This window comes from Fulmarus glacialis, unplaced genomic scaffold, assembly GCF_000690835.1.
Source record: "Fulmarus glacialis isolate BGI_N327 unplaced genomic scaffold, ASM69083v1 scaffold40330, whole genome shotgun sequence".
NCBI classification, from domain to species: Eukaryota; Metazoa; Chordata; class Aves; order Procellariiformes; family Procellariidae; genus Fulmarus; species Fulmarus glacialis.
The window spans coordinates 3,354-23,678 of NW_009188996.1; the positions used below are offsets into that span (position 1 = coordinate 3,354).

The window sequence follows — 20,325 nt, forward strand, 5'->3', positions numbered from 1 at the left end:
TGTATGTAATTTTTTTCCAATTAACTAGAATACAGCTGTGCATATGGCTCGGGCAGATTCTTTATGCTTTGTGGCCTTGGTGGGATTATTAGCTGTGGAACAACACATACAGCATTGGTTCCTCTAGACCTGGTTAAATGCAGAATACAGGTTTGTTCTGCGTGTTGGTATGTGGTGATTGTGACAAAGCATGTTTAGTGTGGTATAATTAATCTACTAATGAATTGGAGGCATAAACTATCCCCTGGACATCATTGTCCAGCAGTGCATGGAGCTTATGTAAAAGCATGGTGTGTCTTTGTTTTTTGCTGCAGAATACAGTTGTGAATATGGCTCGCTCAAGTTTTATGCTCTCTGTGGCGTTGGTGGGGTCCTAAGTTGTGGCCTGACGCACACTGCTGTTGTACCTCTGGATTTAGTGAAATGTCGTATGCAGGTTTGTATTAACTTAAACATTTCTCAAACTTTCTCTATGTAGCCAGCATATTAAGAGTTTAAAGTAGGGACAGCAGTCTTTTCTGGATAACAGGAAGTGAGTAAACTTGAATGCTACTTTATCAAGTCTACTGCTGTGAGACTAACAAAATACCACTTTCAAGAGAAGCAGAGGCATTTAGGATAATCTGGATGAATTATTTTTGACTACACTTAAGGCACATTTGACTGACTATACTTGCTAAAAGGCATGCACCACAGTGTTACTCTTTGCTGTCTGGTAGGCTATCTAGCACTATTCGTGTGCTTTTGGAGGAAGGAAATAGTATCTTTGGTGTTTTGAAGATGTACAGTTTTTAGCCTGGAGTGACATGCATGTATAATTTGATCCATTAACATTGTGGATATCAATGCATGGCTTATGGATTGGAGAGTTTATAATAATGCCACTTTGAATAGAATGGGTAAAATTTGATATGGTATTGGTAAGGCTGTCAGTGCTTGTGGCTAGTTTCCTTGAAGTGGTTCTTGATTGAACTGAAAGGAGTGTCGTCACATTGCACTTAATTTGTGATACCAGCTTCCACATTAAAATAATCTAGGGAACAACCGTGGATAAAAACATACTAATGGATTTATTCAGGTAAATCTGTGCCTCAAGAATGAAGCAAATTAAAGCACACTTCTAAATTTCTGGAAGTAAAGTAGTTAATGACTTCCCTGTTGCCTAGGCTGATGCTGATTACAAAAGTGGAGATTTTGTAATGATAGAACTCCTGAAATTAGGAGGGAACTACTAATTAGTCAGACCTGCTAGTCACACTAGGAGTACTGCATGTGATATTCTTTAAAATTGTGTTCTTCTGGAAGGCCTTTATGTAGCATTCTTTACACGAGAGGCTTTTTCGCATACTTGAGAACACCTGAAATTCTGGTCTCAAACTAGTAATTCTGTAACATGTCAGACAAACACAGGGTGCATCAAATGAGGGCAACATGCTGCTTTCTACAAAATTTGCATTGAGACCAGGCTAACTGTACGAATTCCCTATTTCTACTAGCAGGGAATAGCTGTAGCTGAGTGTGTGTTTTATTTCTGAAAATGTAGCTTAAGTGCACTTTTCTGTTGTTATGGACTTCAAAATCCAAGATCGGTAGCTGGACTACCCATACCTAAGGATGAATTTCCTGGGAAGGAGGAGCTTGATGATGGATAAAGAGGATGTAGCATCTCAAACAGTTCTTAATCTGATTGCAAATTGGGTTAATGGGCAGAAGGCCTGACAGCTATACAATGCTGCATACACAACTGGCAGCAAGGCCTCATACTTCTCAGGCTTCAACTGCTTGGTAGGTACGTTTGGCTTGGGCTACCAGTCCTGGGCTTCCTATGTGATGAGGGTGGTGATATTTTCCCTTCCTTCTCCAGCACTTAAAAGAAGGTACAAGAGGAGGGTTCCATGTGGATTCCAGGTGTGACCTTGTAAAACCTGTCAGCACTTACCTCTTTACAGATCCAGTACAGAGCATGTTACTAATCCTGCCTAGATTCTCCAGGAAGAAACCCATTGCCTGCCCTCTCATGTCTTTTTAAAAAGAGGTCACCTTTTATGTAGATGATAATTAAGCATGGTTCTGACATGAACATAGTCTCATTTTATAGTGCCCAATTAAATATCCAATTTTCTGAAATTCTGAATCTTTTAAAATTGACATGTTTAGGTGAACTAGTTCTCATATAGGTTGTTGCCAGACTGCAAGACAAAATATCAGTCACTGCAGGTTGGCGTGCATGTCCCATAGGTCTTTCTGAAAGCTTTGGTTGACTTGTAATTTGATATCTTCTTGTCCTTCTGAGGAAGTGTTGGATGTTGTCAATTATGAAAAGTAACAGTGTGATGCGACTTAAAATTTGTCAGAATGACCTGTTTAAGAATTTCTGTTAAATGGTTTCCTTTCACATGAAACAAAATTATTCAGATTGGTCTTTTTTAAATTTCTGGTAAGTTATTCAGTAACTCAAAGTGTTATGTGCAGAAAATATTTTGTATGTAGCCTGTACTGTGAAGTCACAGTACAAGCGTAGAAGTTCTTGAGTACTCCTTGATCTGCTTTGCTCCATCTGTCTTAGTCTGACTGTGTGGAGGGATCAAACTAACAGCGGACAAATAACCTTTTCTGATTAAGAGTCAGGTGAATCGTCAGGCTTGGTTTGTGGCGACACTTGAGTGTATGTAGGTGTGATGTGTAGAGTGGATGAGATTGCTGACAGAAGCTGTGAATTTTTAAAGAATTGGATCTAAATGTAATTATACCAGTATACTACTGACAGTGTTAGAATAGTGATTTCAGTAAATCTTTTCAATACAGAAAGTCGTATTGTTGATTTGGAGAATAAATGTAAAGCAAAATTCAGACACAAATTTGGTGGTTCCTCAGTATTGAGGAACATACTGGCTGTTAAAATAAGTTAGGGTTTGAGACTAGGAAGTAACCATTACAGTTCCATTAGTGAATGTGGTGAGTACATCGTCTGTCCAGGGAACATTAGGAAGCCAGCTGTATGAGGGATTTAAGAAGTTTATATTTTGGATGGGGGTGTGAAAGAGGAAATAGTAAGCTATATTAAGCAATAAACTCCCTGTTCTGTTTAGGTTGATCCACAAAAATACAAGAGCATCTTCAATGGATTTTCAGTGACAGTCAAAGAAGATGGTGTTCGTGGCTTGGCTAAGGGATGGGCTCCAACCTTTATTGGCTATTCCATGCAGGGGCTTTGTAAATTTGGTTTCTATGAAGTTTTCAAAATCCTATATGGCAACATGCTGGGAGAGGTAAGCCTTTAGTGGTTTACGTGAGGCTATATATCTGCAACATAATACTATTAGTAACGCAGAGTAAACACAAAAGCACGATTCATTAATAAAAATGTGTGTTTAAATTCACTTCAGGAAAATGCGTATTTGTGGCGTACTTCGCTATATTTAGCTGCATCTGCCAGTGCGGAGTTTTTTGCTGACATTGCTCTGGCTCCAATGGAAGCTGCTAAAGTTCGTATTCAGACACAGCCTGGATATGCTAACACTCTGCGGCAGGCTGTACCTAAAATGTTTGGAGAAGAAGGCATCTGGGCGTAAGTATCTCTTGATTTTAATTTTTATTTTTATTAAGGTTCTTGATCTTAAGTATTTTTTCCTAATGAAAGACTGTTCCTAAAACTAATTGTGGCTTTAGCTTATAATACTTTTTGGTCTTTGTATTTCAAGATAACAACTTAACATACTTTAGGGAATCTGTGCTGAACTAGCTGTTAATTCCACATGCTCCTTAGATCCATCTTTGTGAGTATCTTTGTGCTGAGTTCTGCTGGATAACTTTGGTTTCTAGCAGTTCCAGTCAGAGATATTCAGCAACTTTTTGGTTGTACAGTCAAAGATGCTTGAGTCATTGGCATGTAAGAGTAATATAACTGCATGTTAGCTTTCTGTTCTGATAGAAGTGGCTGTAAATACACAAGTCATTTATCACTATCGGGACTTAGCTGGTATGCAGACATGAGCCTTACTGCATTCGTAGTGTCAGTACTGCATTACTGCAATGCATTGTAATCTGAAAAGTGACCACAAAAACAGCTGTGCAGCATGTGAGGGTCAGGCAAATTCTAACTTGTGTTGCTGTTTTAAGTTCGTACCGGGAATTAATAAAACTTAAATTTCTGTTCTGTAGGTATTGAGACACTTAAGCCTTACAGTGTCAGTATTTAGAAGTTGTATTCTGGATAGCAACAATAACCTAGTTTTTTTTCAAGTTAGAAATGTACCTTAAGTACTGGAGAAAATGAAACTGAGTTTGTGTCTTCTCTGGTTAAGTTTCTATAAAGGTGTTGCTCCTCTATGGATGAGACAGATTCCGTACACAATGATGAAATTTGCCTGCTTTGAACGTACTGTTGAAGCTCTCTACAAGTACGTCGTTCCCAAGCCACGAAGTGAATGTACAAAAGGAGAACAGCTGGTAGTCACATTTGTTGCGGGCTATATTGGTAAGGAACCTTTAAGTCCTACACTTCATTAATGGACTACCGCAACTCTAGAAGCCTATACCTTTTCAGATTATCAGATAGGTGTAACTAGAATGGGAGAATTTACTTGTTACTTTAAAATGCGCAGGGGAAAAAACTGTATTCAATCTGTAAGTGGAAAATGGGTCTGTAGTAGGACAATACTCTTCCTATCTATTACCAATGTTAATGTCCAAGTTTAGAAACTGCAGCTGATTTAAGTGAAAAAACTTGTATCTTTGCTAGGCTGGGGAAGGTTGAAGGAAGGGGAGAGAAATCTGGGTGGAAGGGGGATTTTCAATATCCAGAGATTCAGAAGGAGTTTTGTTTTGTCAGAAGAGGTGCTGCAAGAGCAGAACCGAGGTGTTTTTTAATATTCACGTCACATTATAAGTATGTACCTGCTGTCCTTTTAGGATACCAGGAGGCTTGACATAACTTCGGTGCAATTTATTAAAAGATGTGGTTTCAATTGGTAATGGTACAGCTAAAACACCACAGAACTAATGTCAAATTATTCTTTCAGCTGGTGTGTTCTGTGCAATTGTTTCCCATCCTGCTGACTCCGTCGTGTCTGTGTTGAACAAAGAAAAGGGCAGTTCTGCTTCACAGGTTCTTATGAGGCTTGGATTCAAAGGTACATCCTAGCTTTCATGTATTTTGGATCAAGTGTTTGTGGTGTTTTGTGTTTTGGGGAGGATTTCTTTTTTTCCTGGCTTCTTACACTACTCATGCTTTATGTTTTGCTCTACAGGTGTATGGAAAGGTCTGTTTGCTCGTATCATTATGATTGGTACCCTGACTGCACTACAGTGGTTCATCTATGATTCTGTGAAGGTTTATTTCAGACTTCCTCGTCCACCTCCACCTGAAATGCCAGAATCTCTGAAGAAGAAGCTTGGTCTAACTGAATAGACGACTCATGGACTGACTGTGCTGGCTGTCCCAGTGATGAGTTTCATGAAACTTTTATATATTTGACTATGTAGAAAACAAACTCTATATGATGTCGTTATTGGCTGTGCCCTCATGAGGGTTTAAATCCCACATGAGGGTTTAAATTCTACCGCTGTCATTGCCTGAAATAAATGAGAAACAGAGTGCTTAGTGTCTGTTTACTACTGCATATGTAAGCTTCATTTCATAGCAGCAAATACCTCAAGTACTTCCCACCCACCCCCCCAAATAATAAAAAAAATTAACCTATTCTACACTTTAGGAACTAGAAAATTGTGAAACAATTGTAACAAAAATAGACTTTCATTGTTTCCAGATAAGTGCCAAGAACCTATCCTTGCAGGACTGCAGAAACTAACTGCAGTTCTATGCACTTCGAGTCCACTGTTTTATTTGCCTATAATAAGGTGTTAGTGTAGAACAGCTGAACTGAATGGCTGAGATGAGACTGCAGCCTGGTAGGGTATCCTGGTCATCATATCAGTGTTCTCATAGAGATAAAGGGAACCTTACGCATAATAGAGCCATTTCTGCTTTGGGTGGTCATCCCAACATAACTAACGTATGCTTACTTGACTAACTTCTGCTTGTGTAGGCTTTGAACTGCACCAAAGAATTCAGTCCTTTTGGTTGTACTGTGGAATTAAACAGTAGCTGCTACTTTAACAAAAAAGCTGATGTTAATAAAGATTCTCAGAGATACCCGACGACTAAAAGCTTACTACAGCTTTACAGTAAAATAAAAATGGCTTGCCTCTTACTGTAGAGTTTGACAAACTTGCCAGCTTTTCCCTAGTTTGTTTTTGGTTTTTGTTTTCTGAATTAGTTTAAATGTAATGCTGAGTTTTGGTTGAACCATGCACTTCTGCAGTGCAAGAAGCCATAATTTTTTTTTTTTTTTTTTTTTTTTTGGAACTTGTTGTGAAGGAAAAAAATCCAGGCTTCTACGCATGCAAGAGGAGACACACACGATGTTTTGTTAAGGCAATGAATTTCTTTTTTCCAGTCTTTTACAGAAAGTTGAGCATGCTGCCTTCTGTGTTTTGCCTGTTCAAGAACCCATGGTTGATAATTACATTGAGAAAAATCCAGAAAATGTGTAATAGTACGTAAAGGGTTCACCATATCCAGTACTACTTTGTTAAGAGCTGGAGCATAAATGTCTTTTGTGCCAAACTGTTTGGATATGCTGCCTTTCAGCATGTGAGCTGATGATACTGAACTTGGTGTGGCATTCACGTATGTTGTACTGCTCCTTCCTCTTTACTTGTGTCCTTTAGAGTTAAAAAGACAATTAAAGCAGGCACCATTGGAGTAGCATGAATATACTGACCACCGCATCTTACTGGAGTCTGATGTTCCTGCTGCTGTTTTACATAGCATTGAGCTGCTCACCCCCTGGGAAAACCCTCTGACTTCCAAGATTTTGGATGGTTATGCTAAACAAGCTGAGCGTTATTTTGAATTGCCACCTTTCAAAATGGGGAGTAAAATCTAAAACTGCTCTTTTTCCCTGTCACCATGACACTAAAGACATTCTCAGAGTGGTTGGTATCTAACTGCATTATACAGCAAAGTCAAATTCCGTAAGGCTAAATAAAGCATTTGTACAAGTATTTTGGTGTTGAATTAAATATATTTCACGATACAAGTGTGTAGATCTTGTTGCCCCGTCGTGAGTGGGAAGCTTTGAAATCATTAAATGCTCCTAAGAGCTTCCTTGGAGAAGAGCATTAACCATGACTTGATCTTGTATCAAGACCACTGATGTTAATCAGCTATTGAAGTTAACTTTTGTATGTGGTTCAACTTAGAAAAAGCAGTATCACTTCTGTGTACTGAGTATCACAGTTTCTTTAAAGGTGTTTTAACTCACTAGACTTTTCTTTGTTTGCTGGAAAACATCTCAAGTTCCTTCTAATCCTGGGAAAGTGAAGCTCTTTTGCCAGCTTTTAAGGCTGGCAGAAGGGTGAGACAAACTTGGCTCATGCAGTGAGGTAGTCTGATTATCAAGTAATCCAATGATAAGCTAAATTTCTCAGGACTGCTTCTTGTCATTCTATGTGTGGAGCAAAATCATGCAATTTTTCTCTAGAATTGGGTCACCTTTGTGCAGCCGTTTTAAATATGTGCGGTAATGGGAGAATCTTAAATCCATTTTCTTAATGTTCAAGGGTAGACCCGAAACTATCTTAAAGATGCTCAGGTAATTTTATCGGGATGAATCTGAGATAAGACTACAAGGGGCAGCTAGCTGTTCTTTTCTTTTGTAACTGAGAGAGGGAAAATACACTTAGTGCTACTTTCAGTGTCATGTTTCAGTGGAAAACCTGAGGGGAGAAAATTGCCTTGCAGCTGGCTGACTTCATTGATGTTCAGCCATAAGCTTGCTCGGGTGCTTGAGATGAAGGGGTTTAACATACAAAATGCTACTGCTTAAAGGGTCACCCACTGATATTTTTAAGTAAGCTCCAGTGGGAAAACTGTAGTATTAAAATGCATTTAAAAGGTCAACTTTGTCATTGATAACCGTGCTTTGTAGCATGATGTGTGGTATGTTTTCCGAAAGTTGAGACATGGGGCAGGGGAGCTGCGGTGCTTCAGATGGACTTGCGCTTTCATTGCAAGGAAAGTCCTGTATCGAAAAGGAACACTCCATTTTGAACCAAGTATAACTTCGGTAACTCCAGACCAGTCACTAAAACCAGAAGTGCTTTGTAAAATATGGATTATGTATATGCTGCTTGTGTATATTGTTTTATGAAGGAGAAAACATCCTTTCTTGCTATTACTGGAGCTGAGATCAGCTTTCTGGTTTAAAGCATACTGTCTATATAAATTTGGAATAACGACTCCATTCACACCCTGTGTTTGTATCGGATTGTACTACAGGTCAAATACGCTGGTGTTGCCAATACTTGCTGAAATGCTTGTTACATATCATTTTAAAATAGGCTGTAATAATATAAATAGTTGCAATTCATTTGCATTTCTACATAGAAATTGTGTAGTTCACAGTAAGAACAATAAACGTCTTGCTTTTTTATAGCAGATATGAGTACTTTGGATAGCTGAGCTTAGTAGCTATGTGGCCTTGTTACAGGATATGATTTTTGTAAGTCGAGTGATGTGGGAGAAGGATGTTGCTAGCAGAAACTTCTCAGCTGAGCTGATATTCTGGTGTCTAAAAGTAGATTTAAATGTGTTGGGATTACTTTGCTCATGTCAATTTTCAGCATTGATCACTTAACGCTGTTGCTGGTTGGTTTTTTTTTTTCCCCCCCTTGTGAGTTGCTGGCAAGAATATAATTGGTCAGTTCTATGCCTGCATACTAAGTTAAAAGCAGAGTCCTGAGTATCACTACAGGTTGGGCTGCATGGGATGGTATGTTTTAAGTAGCATAGCTGTTATTTTCATTATTACTTGAATCTCTCAATCACTTAATAAAATTGTAGAGAGTATCACTGAGTGCCCCTAGAACTAACTAAGGGGTTGTAGTTTTACTGAGCTGATACTCTCCCCACCGCTGACGGTGCTAAACCAACGAGGTGAGGTTAGTAGTCTGCTTTAAATGATGTTCATAATTTATGAAAAATACTTCACACACTGCCTCATCTTTTCCACTGTAGAAAGAGCTTTACCTCTGTCTTTAGACCACTGTAACTACAAAGCAACTCTAAAACTTGCATTTAATTTTTTAGTACAGTGGAGTTTTCTGCTTGAAGGGCAAATGAAGATTTGTAATACCTGTGCAGATTATGGGAGAATTACTGATCATTTGCCTTATTTCTGAGGACAATACGGTGGGTGTGTAAACTTTGGATCCAGATTTTTTTTTTTTCCCAAGTAAACTTTACCTCTGTGACTTAAACTTTTTCTCTCTTGCTTGTAGCAACAAAATTTCTGAAAGGATTATAATACTTTGGTCCTGCACTTCTTGGGAAGGAAGGGTGGGTGGCCTGCATACATCTATAGATAAATTAATGGTTCTGTAATGTTTTTTTGCATACTTAACTTCCCATGGAGACCATGAATAGGACTGTATACTCAGCTTTTCACTGGTAGATGTGTTCTAAGTTTTGCAGGTTATTCATTTGGGGGTTGAAAGTGAAATCAACAGTTGTATATCCTGGCTTATTTTCTGGTTACTGTTCCAAAGAGAGAGTGTGCTCTTTTCATCCAGAAAGAGCTCTTTGCTGTGTGAAGACTTCTCTGATTAACTGTGCAGCTGAAGCATGTTTTCCACTTCTCTTGTGTAGATAGTGCTCTACTGCTTTCTCCAGTTCTGCCTCTCCAGATTTTTACTGACCACAAATGATTCATAAAGTTGAAAACAACAAAAATAAAATTGCTATAGCCCTTGATGCAATTAATCCACTGGTAACTGTTAACTGCATCATATGGGCTATAGTGACAGATGCATGGGATGTATTTCTCACACAGCTGTATCAATGTTCCTTTGGTAGCCGTGTCTATTGTGCCAAGTGCTCTCCTTAATGGGACTAACATGGGTTTGCACAAAAAAAAACGCCCCCGGGATTGGTGGATTCAGTGAATATTAGGCTTTAATATACAAATGAGATATATTTATTATGTAAACCCCAAACTCTTATGGTGTATGTATGTGCATGTTTATATATTTTTTTTCAGGTATGAAAAAATCATTCTGGATGTTTTAATTTTTCTGTTTCCCTCAAATGCCATTTGGTTATTTTCAGGGGCTTGCTTAAGAATTGTGTGAAAGAGCAAAGGGACACTGGTTGGTAATTAGTTTCTGTGGATGCTTTCTAGGAAAACTTGTCTTTTGACAGGTTTATCCTTGCAGTCTGTCAGGTGGACTGGAAAGGGGTAAAAGAAAATTGGGAGGTAAGAATGGCCTTCTACCAAAAAGAGGAAAACTTGATGAAACAAAGCATTTGAGGTTGACTGAGGGCAACAAAGCAAGCAAGGTACAGAAGACCAATGACATGAAGCAGGCCATAAGATACGGAATGCTGAATGAGGATGAGAATAGTGAGGGAGGGGAATGGTTGTATCTTCCAGACAATCAAGAGTAGCTAGTAGCTGCAAGATGTTCAGGTATGACCAACTAAACAATTGAGAAGTTACAAAGGCCTTACTGTATGCTTATACTTCTTGATATAATTTCATTTATAGGGATTTTCTTAATTGCTGTATCTCTCCTAATTGGGTTTTATAGTAATTTTTATTCCTATTTAATGCACTTCTCCCCCTTTCCTCTGCTAAATCCATTCCCATTATCTTGTTATTTCAGTCTACTGCTTACCGCATTTTCAAACGTCTCAGATCTCTTAAACTCTTGCTTTTTACCACAGAAATACTGCCAGTGGCTCATATCAGTCTAACCTTTTGGGATCTAAGTAGCTTCTCTTTGCTAATTCTGCTGCTCACTGTAGTGTTTTACAGGCTAAGAAACAATGAATGAATAACACTGTTAGGATTCCTGAACAGGTACTGTGACACTGGGAAAAAGCCATCAGTAGGGTTACTAGGTCTTTCAAAGCATTGTCCCCATATAGAGTTCTGTCTTTTAAAGACATAACAGTGCTGCACAGTAATTATAATTTACAATTATAAAGCCTCACAGAAAACCTTATACAAATTATTCCATCTAAATGTGTGACAAACTTTTTGCAAGGCATCAGCAATATTTCTGGGCATTGCTTGCTTCACTGCATTTGCCTCTTTAAATATTAATTAAAAAAAAAAAGGAAAGTGCTATAGTTTACAAAAATCATAGGGTGAATATATTGAGACAAATAGTAAATTGCTACTGCAGTTTGACTAACTCTTGTTTTATTCTATCTGGAAACCACAATTTTATTCCCTCCTTTGGAGCAGGAAAGGAAAGCTGAAGATCTGTCAGTCTTGGGTCCTGCTTTCTTTATGAAAGCAGACTCTGAAGGTAACATTTTATGCTTTAACACTGTTCTATTGTACAAAACACGTAATTTATTAAATATAGCACCTGTTATCCTTCAGAAAGACACATACGTGCACAGAGACATGTTTTTTGCTCACATTACAGCTTGTCCCTTGAAATCAGTATGACTTTTTTCAGTCCTTTTCAAAGGAAGAGGACAAATCTCTAGTTAAGTTTCAGTATGCTTCTAAATGAAGCCTTTAAATACTGTCTTTCTTCTTAGTACTACACATGATGGAGTTAACACTCCTCAAACACTGCTATTCTTTAGGCAGTGACATTTCACAGTGATGATCAATTCATGTCTGAAATCTTGGTTACTTCATCTTTCATATCTTTGATCTCAGTTTGAACCCTTCTTAGATTGGCCAATTTCTCATTCAGTAAAGCAATTTCCTTCTCCCGTCGTAATACATCCTCCACTAATCTTCCTATTCTCAGTGTTAAGTCATTTATTAATGGCTCCAAGATGGCAAAATCCTTTTTAAGTTTGTACATCTTGGGTTTTAAATCATTTGCAAATGTAACTGTCTTCAGAACTTTTGCTCTGTCACCTTCGAGATTCAGAAGTCTATCTGAATGCTTGTTAAAATCACTCCTTAACTCAGATAACGCTGTCTTAATTTGCTCAATTTTTCTTGCGTTACTGGATGCCAAGCCTTGTAGTTCTGTACTTCGGTCGATGCTACTGGTAAGCAGGTCACCTATATTTTTTACTGTCGTCTTTTCACCTTTTTCTACTTTATCTTCTAGTGTTTGCAAAGAATCTGTCAACGCAGTCATATCTGAGACTAGGCCTGAAATGCGCCTTATGTCAGTTTTTACTGTCACAATCGTCAAAGTTATGTTTTTTGCTACAGAAGCTGCATTCTGTTCAACACTTGAAACTGCATGAAAAAGAGTTGTTAAATTCTTCTGCAGTTCTTCTTGTTTTTTAATTATGCTGCTAGACCGTGTTTTCATTGTATAAATATCTTCCTGCAGATGTTTAATGTGAGAAATCATTTGAAGATCTTCCAGCTGTTCCATTAAGTTCCAAGTCTTTTCACACTAGAGGGATACAAATAAAAATATTTGACAAGATTTCTAGCTTAATGACTCACATCAAAATTAAAGCTATATTCTAATGAAATATCTTACTATTCTGATACTGAAATTGAGGGCAAACCCCGTCTTTAGGAAATAAACTTCTGTTGCAACAGAACCAAAAATTTCTTTTTTTTTCCTTTCAGTATACATAACAAATTCAAATGTTACTACTTTTTCTATTATAACAAAAATTACAGGAAGGTGCTATATGACTTTCCAGCATGACCTCTGAAAACACAAGTCATCAAATGCAATCTTCTGATTTACAGAAATTTTTGTATTAAGCCTATAACCTGCATTTTCCAGAAAGACACATGTAGAAAGATACTCAGAAACATTTTAGAAAGATGCCTACTTTAAAATTCTCTTATCCAAAAATCATGGACCATAATTAACCAACGTGTTTTTATTTTGGTAATCATAATACGTATTTTGAACATGGTGTTCACAGAAGAAAAAGCCAAAGGAATTAGGTATGGTTCCCTTTTGTTTAAATAGCCACCAAAATACTTCACAGGAAAAACATCACTTAAACCGCCTGCCTCCACAAAAGCTATGTTAATGAGGGAACACTCATGCTACTGTTGGATTTTTGGCTGAATGTGCTAGTTCACTTTTTTGGTTTTTTTTAACGATTGGTTCTTGGTTTTCAAATTTGAGAGGAAGAAAGGAAAATACCTAAGTGATTCTATCCTGTTCAATCCCCAATAAGCCAGTGTAGGACTTGGAGAGAAAAAAACACCAAATGGGCAAGCTGAAACACATTCTCAGAGGCTCTTACTAGTTTCATACTAATCCTTTTCTTAACACTAGTAGTAAAAATATCACCAAAGAAAAAAGTATCTTTAACTTTTTGATAGTATTGGTCATTCCTCACTAGCACAGAACTGTGTGCTTAAAAACAAAATACCAAAATTTAGGTTGTGGGGAGTTGTGCTGGTTTCCTAGGTAATGCCCTCTAAGGATGAGGATTTCCTGTTCAATCTTGTGTACATTCAGCTTTCAATAGGGTTGAGGTTGATGAAAGACATTAAATGGGAGAGCATACTACTGGTAATTTAGCCACCCTTCCCCAGAAATATATGACGTAGAAACACACTGGAATGCACTTGTGAAAAGTATTTAAAAAACATTTCCCTATAGAATAGTATTTCTTAATGGAACACTGAACTATTTATTCCATACCCTTTCTGGAAGAGCAATTTATTTTGAACTAGATTATGTACCAGAACAGGGCAATCCACTACAATATATTTTATTGAATATGACTGTAAACAAATACAAATATATACATAAGTAATAAATATATGAAACTGAAAGACTTTATAACATTGAGAAATGCTGGTTTAATAGTCTCTTGAATGGGCAGCATTAACTGTTCAGTGAAGACTTCAGTAGAGTTCTAGATAAATGAATGTACAAAACCAGAATAATTTAACTTAAGCCTGATTAAGTCATAAATGTTGTGGGTTCATGCTGTCTGCTAAGCAATCTCCTTTCCTGAGTTCAGAAATGAGGCATCGGGCACTATCAAGACATAAGTCTGTAGACAAAAATTTATGGTGGTCCTGAGATACAAATTTCAATGAACAGCTACCAGGCCTATTAGGTAGTGCTACATCCTGTGTAAGTAGATCTATTAGATCTATGGATAAATTAGATACTCCCTGCCCCCACGTACGTAACTCCATGGCTTTCATTAATTGCTTTTGCAGCTCTTGGTTCACCAAACTTTGGGAAACAAGTCAGTGCCACTGTTAAGTATCTTTCCCTTTGAAATGCAAAGCAATACCAGACATGTCATGTAATGCCTAACAGAGAACATTCTACAGAAGAAACTTGTTTCTAACAGCACCATAACAAACAAACAAAAAACCCCCACACTAATACAGTGCCTGATCAAACCAAACTTGCAGATTAAATGATGGAAGAACCTAACAGGAGTATCTGTTAATAAGAATTTCAGCCTATGTGTAGTCCAATGACTTCAATGGCAGAAGAAAACTACGCCAGTGATTTTAGAAAGTTTGAAAAGGCTGGGAATCAGGTCTAAGGAGGCTATTTGCATGGGCTCAAAGAAATAAAAGGTAATACCAGCTGCTATGAAACCCCCTGCATATATGCACTGCAAACCAGTACAAGAGAAGGTTCTCAGTAAGGGGTACTTTACTAGTGTTTTCTGTAATGCTGTTGTATATAAGCTTTGGCTGTTAAAAATGTACTTGGTTCTTCCCTGCACGTAATAAAATATGTAGATCTTTGTAACAACTCTGACATTGAGAAGTCTGTACCGTAAGCACAAGAACATTATCGTATATAAAAAACCATTATGGTATATAATACATTAAAAGTGAGGTACATGTATATCTGCCTAGAGATACGAACTTAATTGTTCATTGTGTTACAAGTCCATAGAAAAATACAAAAAGTAAAAATATAAAAAACAAAGTAGTGAGAACTAAATATAAATTTTAAACTGATGTCTCAAGTTTAGATTTTTTTCTTAAATCTAAATACTTTGCTTCAAATTCCATTTAAATAAGAATGATCTTTTAATAAATAAGCTGAAAATAATCCTTAATTTATTGAAGAAAATACTCCTTGCCTCCTCCTACACGGTATTTCTTGCTCTCTATCCTCTTTATTGTAAGTTTGCCTTTCAGTCTGATCCAATGCCTATTTAAATTGATGACAATATTTCAGCTACCCTTAACATATGTTGGAGTCACATTATTCATAATAAATTAAAGTGCTCTTTCATCAATGAAAGCCGTAAGTCCAAATTCACTTATCCCCATTCTGGTCATTTTCTAAGTTATAGCCTTCTAAAGTTATTTCTTTTACTTCTGAAGATACTTTTATGTCATGCACTACTTCTTCTAAAACCACTATTTCATTTTGCACTTGCAATATGCTGTCATTGTACTGTATGCCTTCAAGAAACTTTTGCATTGCCATTATATCAGAAACAGTTTTCAACATACCATTTTCCACAGTATATAGCTGTGTTGCCAAGTCCTCTATCTTTTTCTCCATACTTAGCAATTCACTTGATAATCTAAGAATAGAGTGAATAGCATTTTCAATTGTTGGCAAATGGGTCTTGCACTCCTGAATTTTAGGTTCATAGTTCACAAGTTTCTGATTCAGGTCTGTGTCCTTGGCTACCAGACTATTCTGTTGTTTTTCTAGCTCTTCAACTGCCTTTGCATGTAAGTCCAACTTTTGTTCAACTCTAGAGAATTCATCATCTTCTTGCCTTTTTAGTGTTTTAATATTTCTGGCTGTACTGTCTTCTAAATCTTTTACTCTTTCTGAAAGGGATTTAATTCTTTGGTCAACTTCATTAATTTGGGAAGTAACTTCTGTATGTATGAACTTCGCTTCAGATTTTAAACCACTAGTGTTTGTGTTCATTTCATCCAAGCTGCTTCTCCAGGAATTTGTTACATTTCGGAACTTCTCATTAATGCTCTGCATCTTTATAGAGAAAGTCTGTTCATTGTTCTGAATATCATTTATGATGTTATGAAGAGAAGATATTTCCTGCTCAAACTCAGTCATCACAGAGATGGATGAGGCAGTTTCTCGTAGGATACCTTCAGAAGACTCAAGCTGCATTTATAACACAAAACAATGTCTATGTCTACTTAACAAAAGTAAGAATAGAAAACCACTTGCATTTATTTAACAGATAATAAAGTCCCTTAGAAGTCACTTTACTTGTTACAAAGCTCCTATATGATTTGTTTTCATATTTCATCTTTAAAATATGCTAGGTTGATTAACCTAGCATGAAAAAATCACAGAAAAGGGTATGCTGTTGTTGAATTTCTGTAGAATACATACCATTTTCTTTGTTGTCAATCCCTTATTTTCCATGGTGGTTTGGGGTGTTTTTTTTGTAAAATATATCACACTACCTAAATCCCATGCAACATTTTGCAATCTGAAGTGTAGTATCTAAATATCCAAATTACATCATGTATAAATGACATCGTTATGAGATCAGTGCTAAAACAACATCACTGGCATAAGTCATGCTGTACTCCCATCATTATCTGTAAGATATAGAGGACAATTTATCAGCCAGCCCAAGTTTTCTACTTGATAATGTCACACATAAATAAGAAAATAAAATAGCAATGAAAAAATATTACTATCACTTCATTATGTCTTTCATATTATTAGAACAGATCTACTTTACTACATAAAAATGCCTTTCTTCAGATCAATGTATATTAGACTTATACACAGAACAATACTGGTAGAATGAAGTATGTGCATAAATGTAAGTTTTTAAAAATAGTTTAGTGTCTAAAAAATAATACTGAGATACAACTAATATATTCACATACTTGAACAATGGTATGGATTGACACGTTTAGTCATAAAATACTCTGCAAAGGTCAATTCACAGGTAATTAGAACACATTATGAAAATTTATTTTAAAACAGTCAGTTAAATTTAACTAAATGACAATAAAGTAGAACAATGGCAAATGTTCACCAGAGATTATCCAATTGAGATGTTAATGTTTACCTTTTCAGAAATTAAGTTAACTTTATTTTCCACATCCAGGAATTTTTCAGCTTCTTGCTGTAAGAAATTGTACTTTTTTTCCATATCAGCAAATTGACCTGACTGCTGAAATAGGAACCTGCAAATTGCAAGTAAATAAATAGTAAGCATAACTACATAATTAGCATATATTAAGTGTTCCAGGACCTGATTCACAGCAATCTCTTACTGCAGGGATTTGTGTTCACAGAATTTGCTAGATCACTACATGAGAGAAAAAAATATTAGAATTTAATGGAGTTGAGCTGTCTTCATACTGGAGTTATCGTCCAATAGAAGTGGAACAATAAGGAAACACCCATAGATGTGCTTTGTTTTTACACTGTATGCCATTCGAACAGGAAGAATATCCCATAAGACTGCTGACATAGCAAGGCCATTACATGTTCGTAATGCATTGCCTCACAATATATTTCATGGAGAAAGTATTATTTAACCGGTGGAAATAAAACAAAAAAATAATTCATACTTTCTTGCAAAGCATCATAAAATCATGCATAGAAGCCTTTGGAAAGGCTGGTTAACTCTAATGTTGTTTAATTGTAACCATTCAAGAACTATATGGTGCATTGTAGCAAAGCTTGTATAGCTACTGTTATGATCATGCTAGCTTTGTGAACAGACAGTCGAGAACTCAATGCTGTACTTTATATACATTCTAGATTCATCTACTGTGAACTTGGGAGCTTTCTGAACTGTAAGCACCTTATACAGTTGAGAAGGAAATGAGACAACCAAGCAAGAACCCTGAATTTTGCTGGATGTTTATTAATCCCCAAACAAGGTTTATTGTAGACTATGCAGGGGTCCTCTCAGTAGTAAGAATAATTTTAGCTAGAACAATAGAGTTTATTTAAAATACTTGTGCTTTCATAAATTGATAATTAGTATATTGCATAGCAGTTAGAATTTTCAAGAGATCTACAATAGTCTATACAGATTAAGTTAGGCAATAAAAGCTAAAATGCTAGTTAGATAGATACATGCAACACAGACATAAACAGATATACATAAAACAGTAAGCAGAAGCATCACTAATCATTTTATTCTACTATGTCATTCTGTTTCTCAAAGATTTACATAATGAAATCTGGGTGATGTTAAAATAAGAAAAAATTTTACCTCAATTTTCAGATTGACCTCTACAGTGTAATAATCTGGACTAATTTCTTGCACTAGAGCTCTGAGAATTTCATCTATCATTTCTGTAAGAAGCTCAGTTTCTGATGGAACTAAGGTACTGATGCTGCTAAGATACTCTAAAACATCTTTTACAAAGACATTTGACCTTTACTTGAAGACTTCACCTGATGAACAATTTACTACATTGCTGAGCAAATTATTTACAGAAAATTCTACTTCACTTCTGCTGTTGATTTATTTATTACCTGCCACATGAGCCTTATTTGTACTTACTGTCAGATTAAGTTGCTCTTTACAGTTAGATGCAGTCTCCAAAGCAGGTATTTACAATTCATGAGCAAGGCACCTTTTAAACTTTCAACATGATAGAACAGATTGAGCTTCTATAATCTCTCACTGTATGCCAATGTTTCCACACTTGTGAATACTGCTATTCTTTTCTTGATCCTTTTAGCTTTAAGAAGTTTCTACAGTCACTTAACCCAAACACTATATTCAAATGTAACTAATCATATTGCCTGTGACTGAATACAGCATAGAATACAAAAGAAAATATTAAAATCCACTTTAAAGGTTTACCTACCAGGTCAGCACCAGGCAAACAGCAAGGGAAATCATGCTTAAGCTTGTCCGTGAGTCCATCCAAAAGGAACTCCGATTATTGCTGGTCCTGGGACTTGCCAGCTTCCCACAATTACTGTGCTTCTCAACCTTTTGTGAACCTTCACTGGTCTTGGATGAAGAAATACCTTTTTTCCTCTGCTTAACTTCAGACATTTTGTGTTTTTAAAAAGCAGAAGCAAAAGAGAAAGCTAGGACCAAAAAAAAAAAAAAAAGCAAAACAAAACAAAAAAGGACTAGTTTACTTCTAAGCATCCCCAAATATAACCTTTTGCCCTTTAGTTACAAAAATATACCCCCAAAAATGTTTCCTTCAGTGTTTACTATGTTTTCTAGTTATGTGAACTTCTGTGAAGTATCATAATACTTTCATAAGACTTTGTGAAAATTTGTTTTTTATACTATAGAGCACTGCTTTCATATTTTCTCAAACTGAACTGACTTTTCAAACTTCAGCTAATTTCACCTTTCCAGAAATATTTCACCTGTTGTACAATAAGCCATTTTGAAGATATATTTAAAATCACAGGGACTGAAAGCATGATATTTCTTTTTATAGTTAGTTACTGTCACAATTTCATCAGCAATTTCACTATCCTGTTTTACTTGTAGATTTTTTTAAAAAATTACCTACTCCACATTAAAGGGGAAAATTAATTTTCTCATTTTTAAAAATGGGATTGCAAATCAAGATTTAAATCAAGATTTAATTTAGAAATAGTTCTCTTGTAATGATTTCATGTCATCTGTAAAACCACAGACATCAGTTAACAGAAAGCCATTAACAGAAAAATACAGAAGATTAATGAAATAATGCATCTAGAAAGAAAAGCTATAATTTCCTCTTTGCTAAAATTAAGGTCCGAATAGATTCAGGCAATATGAGTCTCCAGTTTTGAAGAGCTCATATTCTGACCAAGCGGAAGTACAGAGTGGAATTTTTAAGCCTAAAATCTTCCACCATACTGCTCAAAATAGACTAGATCCTTGGTGGATTCAGTTTAGCACAATTTGAGGCAAAAATGTTGTGCTTCTTCCTGGATCATTTTGCAGTATTGCCACTTAGTCACATATCAAAATATAAACACTTAAATATTAGAGATACTTACATAGTCACATACACGGGCAAAAGGCATTGTTTAAAATCCAAATCTGTCACAAGAGCATGAAGCTTAAAGCTGTTTGTGAGTTACAGTACTAGGAAGCATGCTCTGAGTTTGAAGTATGTAGGAAAAAAACACCTCTTGCTCTCCAAAAAAATAGCAAAAATGCTATTTTGTAACTTCTAAAACACCTTTGGGATTGAGAGCACGTATTACGAAGTTAAAATTTAAAAAAGAGAACTGAATGGTAGTTAGGGAAAGTTTAATGCAGGAACAACAACTCAGCTTTAACAAGAACAACTTCAGAGGGCAGCCCCGCGCACTACAGAGGAAGGCGCCGCAGCTCCCCGCAGAGACCCTCCCGAGCCTCCCGCACCCTCCCTCGCCGCT

The 20,325-nt window shown here is 36.4% G+C and overlaps 2 protein-coding genes across 3 annotated transcripts; one reads left to right on the forward strand and one right to left on the reverse strand.

The window, feature by feature from the left end:
• Positions 1-314: 314 nt before the first annotated feature.
• On the forward strand, positions 315-5,600 carry SLC25A3 (solute carrier family 25 (mitochondrial carrier; phosphate carrier), member 3; the record flags this gene model as incomplete). The annotated part of the gene is made up of 6 exons (XM_009580660.1): positions 315-436; positions 3,090-3,269; positions 3,387-3,568; positions 4,305-4,477; positions 5,022-5,132; positions 5,250-5,600. Coding segments are annotated over 6 exons (929 nt in total), but the record flags the coding sequence as incomplete, so codon positions are not given.
• A 5,791-nt stretch (positions 5,601-11,391) lies between these two features.
• IKBIP (IKBKB interacting protein) lies at positions 11,392-18,988 on the reverse strand. 2 transcript variants are annotated; one of them, XM_009580649.1, is made up of 3 exons: positions 18,795-18,988; positions 17,030-17,147; positions 11,392-12,447 (listed from the first exon to the last, which is right to left on the reverse strand). In XM_009580649.1, exons 1-3 carry the CDS (start codon positions 18,986-18,988, stop codon positions 11,692-11,694), a joined length of 1,068 nt encoding a protein of 355 aa, XP_009578944.1. In that variant the 3' UTR covers positions 11,392-11,691. The 2 variants fall into 2 exon arrangements, with proteins under 2 accessions (XP_009578944.1, XP_009578934.1); XM_009580639.1 differs by lacking the exon at positions 11,392-12,447 and adding an exon at positions 15,271-16,101.
• Between the last annotated feature and the right edge of the window lie 1,337 nt (positions 18,989-20,325).

Coding starts and splice junctions, on each gene's coding strand:
- IKBIP (XM_009580639.1), bottom strand. CDS start 18,988: ATGTCTGAAGTTAAGCAGAGGAAAAAAGGTATTTCTTCATCCAAGACC. Junction 17,148..18,794: donor GTTTGCCTGGTGCTGACCTG/GTAGGTAAACCT, acceptor TGCAATTTGCAG/GTTCCTATTTCAGCAGTCAG. Junction 16,102..17,029: donor TTAACTTAATTTCTGAAAAG/GTAAACATTAAC, acceptor TTATAAATGCAG/CTTGAGTCTTCTGAAGGTAT.